Source organism: Triticum aestivum, chromosome 5A (assembly GCF_018294505.1).
Source record: "Triticum aestivum cultivar Chinese Spring chromosome 5A, IWGSC CS RefSeq v2.1, whole genome shotgun sequence".
Taxonomy (NCBI): Eukaryota; Viridiplantae; Streptophyta; class Magnoliopsida; order Poales; family Poaceae; genus Triticum; species Triticum aestivum.
In genome coordinates this window covers 537,755,742-537,762,200 of record NC_057806.1, presented here as the reverse complement: position 1 = coordinate 537,762,200, position 6,459 = coordinate 537,755,742, and the positions used below count along the sequence as shown (strand labels likewise).

At 52.9% G+C, this 6,459-nt stretch overlaps 1 protein-coding gene across 1 annotated transcript; it reads left to right on the top strand.

Annotated features, from left to right (window-relative positions):
* The first annotated feature begins 277 nt into the window (after positions 1-277).
* On the top strand, positions 278-1,937 carry LOC123104595 (uncharacterized). Its single transcript, XM_044526467.1, has one exon. The coding sequence runs from the start codon at positions 560-562 to the stop codon at positions 1,574-1,576; it is 1,017 nt and encodes a 338-aa protein (XP_044382402.1). The 5' UTR covers positions 278-559; the 3' UTR covers positions 1,577-1,937.
* Positions 1,938-6,459: the final 4,522 nt, after the last annotated feature.

Below are 6,459 nucleotides of genomic sequence, written 5' to 3'. Positions count from 1 at the left end.
GCCGGGATTCCACATGCTATCGTACCATCCCTGCCCTGCAAATCCACTGCTTAAATCCGAATCACGAGCATTTCGTCCCAAAGTCTTCATGGACACAACTGAATTATACAGACACGAGCTCCATTTTTTCTTCTCGAAATTGTACGAGCTCCATATTGATAAGCTGCAACCTATCGCTGTCCTCGTGGCCCTAACCCATCCTATCACCCTTTTCTGAACAAGGAAATAAATCATATTGTCCGTGCTGCCACCACCGCACCCACCCACCCACCTAACGCCAGTCGGATCGGACCAACCAACACACACAAACGCCCAAGAAATAACACGCCACGCTTCCCCCCTCGCTTCCTCCTCCTTCCCCATAGACAACATCTCCACATGTCCATACATCCAGAGCTAGCTGACGCAGTCTGATATTTTTGGCGCCATTAATCAATCATCAGTCAACCAGCCCCGAGCTCTCTCTCTCGCTCGCTCGAGCTCACGCTCACGGCGACGACCACGACCACGTCCAGGTCCAGGTCAGAGCCGTTATTTATAGGAAGGAGGAGGGCCGGCCATGTCTTCCTCCTCTCCCCCCAATAGCGACGACAGCGGCAAGAAGCACCCGCTGGACGCCATGGGCGCCTTCTTCTCGGCGCAGGTGAACCGCCGCAAGCTGGTCACCACGCAGAAGCTGGCCATGTCCGAGCGCTGCACCTCCTGCGGCGACGACTTCCCCGGCTGCGCCCACCGCCCCGCCGACCGCAAGGCGTGGATGGCGGAGCTGGGGCCCGACCGCCTGCGCCTGCACCAGGTGGTGTGGCCGGGCACCCACGACTCGGCCACCAACAAGATCGGCATCCCCTTCATCACCCGCCCCTTCGCGCAGTGCCAGTCGCTCTCCGTCTACCACCAGCTCGCCCTCGGCTGCCGCCTCCTCGACGTCCGCGTGCAGGAGGAGCGCCGCGTCTGCCACGGCGTGCTCGCCACCTACTCCGTCGACGTCGTGCTCGACGACGTCCTCCGATTCCTGTCCGAGACCGTGTCGGAGGTCCTGGTCCTCGAGATCCGCACCGAGTTCGGCCGCGAGGACCCGCCGGACTTCGCCAAGTACCTGGTGGAGCGGCTCGGGGAGCACCTGATCCCGCAGGACGAGGCGGTGTTTCACAAGACGGTCGCGGAGCTGCTCCCGCGGCGGGTGATCTGCGTGTGGAAGCCGCGCAAGTCGCCGGCGCCCGGGCGCGGCGAGCCGCTGTGGAGCGCCGGGTACCTCAGGGACAACTGGATCGACACGGACCTGCCGGAGACCAAGTACGAGAGCAACCTCAAGTTCCTGGGCCAGCAGCCGCCGGCGAAGGACCGGAGGTACCTGTACCGGGTGGAGAACACGGTGACGCCGCAGGCCGACAACCCGGTGGTGTGCGTGCGGCCCGTCACCAACCGCATCCGCGGCTACGCGCGCAGCTTCATCGCCGAGGCCTTCGCCAAGGGCCTCGGCGACCGCCTGCAGGTCTTCTCCACCGACTTCATCGACGGCGACTTCGTCGACGCCTGCGCCGGCGTCACCAAGGCCCGCGTCGACGGCGCCGCGTGAGATCAACGGCGTGCATGGCCTTGTGTAGTAATTAGAGGTGTGGCCGCGCGCGATTAGTGTTAGAGTCGTATCGAATATTATTGTACAAGTTAGGTTATAGTTGGATTTGGAGTCGTACAGTGTGTAGACAGGATAGGAGTTGTGTCCTAATAGGACACTTGTATCCTAGGCCTCTCATATATATTGGAGGTAGACACACGATGTAACCTATGCCAACATAATAGCACGGGCACGCGGGGGAGCGGCGGCGTGTGCCGGTGCCCGGGCGGCCAGGGTGCGGTATTGTGACGGTATGATGGGGATGAGCGTCCGTAGTCATGCCCCGGGGATGTAGCCATGATCGGTGAAACTCGTTAACAAATCTCGGTGTCGTGCTTGTGTGATTGCTTGGTCCTCGGTAGATCGACGGAGCGCCTCGGATTTATTCTAACAAGTGGTATCATGAGCAAGGTTCGATGTTCGAGATTGCGGGATCTTTGATCTAGAGGAAGCGACGAAGACCGACGGATGGTCACGGTGAACGTGCAGGTTCGCACAATTTCAGGAGGACCTCGGCAACATTCGGAGATCGTCAGGTGAAAAGCAATTAGGACGCACGAGGCGGATGCGTTTGTCAGGCGGCGATTGCAGCGGCAGCATGCCAGATGCGGATCTCGGCGGAATCGTGCTGAAGCTGAACTTCTCGGCATCTCGTTGTTGGCGAGATGCGATCGTTGGCTGGCGGCACGTGCGGACTCGCTTGCCAGGGTGTGTACGAGGAACGCTCGATGCCCAAGCATGCGGCAAGGCCGCGGTTCAGGTGCGGGCGTGACGGGCGCACTGAAGGACGTGAGGCCTAGTCGCGGGCGGGCGGGCGTGGCATGAGGCACGATGGCCTATGGCTGCGAGGCCCAGGCTGGGCTGTTTGGGAGCCGCGTGATGCAAGACATCGCGTGGAAAGCCGGCTGCGAGCAAATTGGTCTGACAGGAGCAATGGCGTGAGATTTGTTGCTGGAAAAAGGTGCAGTTCTTGTGCGTGCATGGAGGAGCCATTAGTGGACCAAGACAAGAGAAGGGAATTGTGCAGAGGGATCACTTGGTCAGGTTTGCATGAAAATTTCTCTTGTGGGTCATGCTTGCTAACAGTGCTTGGTGCGTGTACGTTAAGGACGGCAGCACGCGCATAAGGCTTGGAGGAGCCTGGAGTGCGCCGTGGCAGGATCATGCAAACACAGGGCGTCAAGTAATGCACGGAGATATGCGGGCGGACACGACGCAGGGTGGAGCATGGTTGCAGTCAGATAATTTCGGCTGGGTCGGACTGGACAGTCTGGCGGATCGACATGGATGTTGGTCAAAGCAGAAGACGGTGGTGATTTCAGCGACGACGACATAGGAGCGTGATGCTAATGGTGGCCGAATTCTGGGGCGTGGAAACGCGCGGTGCATGCCTGAGGGCTTGTGCGGCTTCGACAGACTATGACGCAGGGTTGATTCAAGACGGTGCACATGAGAGAGCTTGAAGTCGACAGGGCGCGAGGGTAGCAGGGCCAACTACATGGAGTCATGTTGAAGGTGGAGCTGGAGTCTGATGGACGACTTCACTCTGTGCTGATGGAGGGGCTACGGCGTAAATGCATGGAGAGTCGAAGCCTATTTCAGTGGTATAGCGAGAGACACGTGGATTAGACTGGGGCCCAATGGTCTGATGGAAGTGTGATACTCGGCATCGGTCGGTGATGATCGGTGGTTCTCTGCAGTGGGGGTTGAGTGGTGTGGGTTCGCGACCTTGAGAGACTCGACTAGGACAGCAGAGGCTCGACGCGGCGATAGCAGCGAGGCGTGCGGTAAGCACGGGACACAGCAACAGGCTAAGGCACTGGTGGTCAAACATGTGGTCAGGCAAAGTGTGCAGGGGTGCTGAAGCAGTGTTGACGAGTACCAGATTCAAGTTGGTGACAGGGTCTATTGGTGCCGGTTGATGGATAGGAGTTGACCATGGAGAATCTGAGAAAGTGGTGGAAAGTCTAAAATTGTCAAAACAGAGAAAGTATATGGCCGTATATTCTGTGGTGCTCGATGCACATGGCAAAGTGTGGATGACAAGACAGAAGGAGGCGGAGTGCTATAGCTGTGGGACATGCCAGAGACTATCCGGAAAAGGGGTGAGACAACTGTGAATTTGACTCAGGATGACACAGGGCGACGGTGGAATTCCTTCAAGTTTCAGACAGACGGTCAAGAAAGAGCGGTGATGTTGAGTTCAGGTAACTCTCATATGTGGCATCCAATATGTGAGTTACTCATTTTTCACGCAGACAGTGGTCGGTGTGTGATGGTGTTGAACGGATTCTCCAAAAGTTGGGAGCACAAAGTAGAGTATTGAGGAACTTAATTTTGGTCGAGTGTTGACTGTGAAGAAGACGAGAAGGGACTACAGTTGTAGGTGGAGTCACGTGGAGTCTGGGAGTAGCAGCGGAGCTCATGGCGTATCTCAAGTCCAATGTACATGGAGGTTCGACGCACAGACGAATTCAAGGTGGTGGAGAATATTCGCCAAGGTGGAGTTTGTTAGAGTTGTGTCGAATATTATTGTACAAGTTAGGTTACAGTTGGACTTGGAGTCGTACGGTGTGTAGACAGGGTAGGAGTTGTGTCCTAATAGGACACTTGTATCCTAGGCCTCTCATATATATCGGAGGTAGACACACGATGTAACCTATGCCAACATAATAGCACGGGCACGCGGGGGAGCCGGCGGCGTGTGCCGGTGCCCGGGCGGCCAGGGTGCGGTATTGTGACGGTGTCATGGGGAGGAGCGCCCGTAGTCATGCCTCGGGGATGTAGCCATGATCGGTGAACTTCGTTAACAAATCTCGGTGTCGTGCTTGTATGATTGGTTGGTTCTCGATAGATCGACGGAGCGCCTCGGATTTATTCTAATAATTAGAGGGCTTCGTTCGTTCGTTCGTCGTTCGAGTTGTCTTTCCTTCTTTTCGTGGTGTGCAAAGCAGAGCAGAAAGCAGAGGAGCCGAAGCAGTGAAGCAGAGTGTGTGTGTGCGCGCGTCCGGGTGGGCATTCTTTGCAGGTAAAATTTGGGGTTAATGGTGTTGATGTTCATGTGTGATGTTTTGTAGTGGATTGGGGGTCTGTAAATACGGTGATGGATTGCATGTGCAAAGGAATAAGCAAGACTGTTTGATGTGAATTGTTCCTTCATCTCAGCAGAGAAAAGTTTTCATGCAAAGTAGCCACGGGCAGGATAGTTAATTTCTAAAAAAGAACTTGATTATATATTACTTCATCTGTTCCTAATTATTTGTCTTTCTAGAAATTTCAACAAGTGACTACATACAGAGCAAAATGAGTGAATCTACACTCTAAAATATGTCTGTATACATTCATATGTGATAGTTCATTTGAAATCCCTAAAAAAACAAATATTTAGAAGCAGAGGGGTATCCAGGATGGTTTTCATCGACTCTCAGAAAAAGAAAAAAAAGGGAAATACTCGCTTTTAGGTTGGCTTTCAACTGGCGGCAATGTCCTCTGCTGCTGTTACCATCGAAGTTGCTTGCGATCAAGGCAAGCGTTACGGTCGAGCATTTATTCGACAGGGGACACCTCCTTTCCACACTAACATCACATCAGGTCTATTTAAAAAAAATGAAAATCACACAGATTTTTAACTTCTATCTTTTGCGCGTTTGATTTTTCCAAAAAAAAAGGGTAACAAAGTTAGTATTGTATTTGCGTGCATTTGCTACGCCTTTGCTACTTGCAAGTTGCCTGAAAATACAACTTGCAGTCGGTCGATTTGGGAAGGGAGAAGATGGCATGGTGTCGCCGGGGACGAAGCGGCATCGTCGATGAAGGAAAATTGGCGGTTGACGGTGCGCGAAAGACCCACTAGTGTAGGATAGGATGTTGGATTTAGAGGGACAACCGGAGGCGACGACAGAAAGCATGGCTTTGGGAAGGCGGGGCGGTGAGGCACCGGCCACGATGATGGGGACTGGGGAGGAAGGCGGGGAGGAAGGAGAAGACGATGACGAGACATGAGGAAGAAGTTGAAGCAATTTGAGTTTTCACACAACTATCAATAGAGGTTCAAATTTGTGTACTGGGTGAAACTACATGCTTAATATGCTACTCCCACCCAAGATACCACCACACATGTGGCGAAGCTGCACCAACAACTTTGCTAGACACGAGCCACATGGCGTCCACTGGAACATGTCCCAATCAATCACCCGGTTAGGGTCTTTTCCCGTTATTAATTGTTTCTTATCCACGGCGAGCGCGACGCGGCAACCAACACGAAATAATCAGCAAGCTTGATCAACGTGTCATACGCGCCGTCGCCGGTGCTGGCTTTTTTTTTTTTGAGAAGAGTCGCCGGTGCTGGCTGGAATCGTAGGAAGGCGGTGTATGGGCCAGAGGCCCAAGTATTTGTTGCAAGCCGGACTCAATAAAAGTATTTGTTGCATGCACGGCCCGTTTAGTTGGGCATGTGTACGCTTTTTGTTTTGCGGGTGACTACCTACAAACGAGAGTTATGTCTCGCATTAAGCGAGATTGAAGGAGCCCCGCTCGCTACAGTACTTGGATAAGCATATTCATTCGATCGCTCGTGTTTTCTTCTCTTCGGGTTTTTCTTTCGTTTTCTTTGATTTTCTTTATTTTTCATCGGTTTCCTTTATTTTTTATTTTTTTCTTCGATATATGATGATTTTCTTTGTTTTTCTCATTGGTTTTCTTAGGTATACTTTGGCTTTTTCAACGGTTTTCTTTGTCTTTCTTTGTTTAAATATGTTGGTGGGACAAAAAAATGATGGGGGAGAATTAATCGGAGTGTGGCGAGACTATCAACTACTCCATTAGAAATATAGATTAAATATATT

What these genes read in the sequence shown, in the direction of transcription:
- LOC123104595 (XM_044526467.1), top strand. Translation starts at nt 560, where the DNA reads ATGTCTTCCTCCTCTCCCCCCAATAGCGACGACAGCGGCAAGAAGCAC.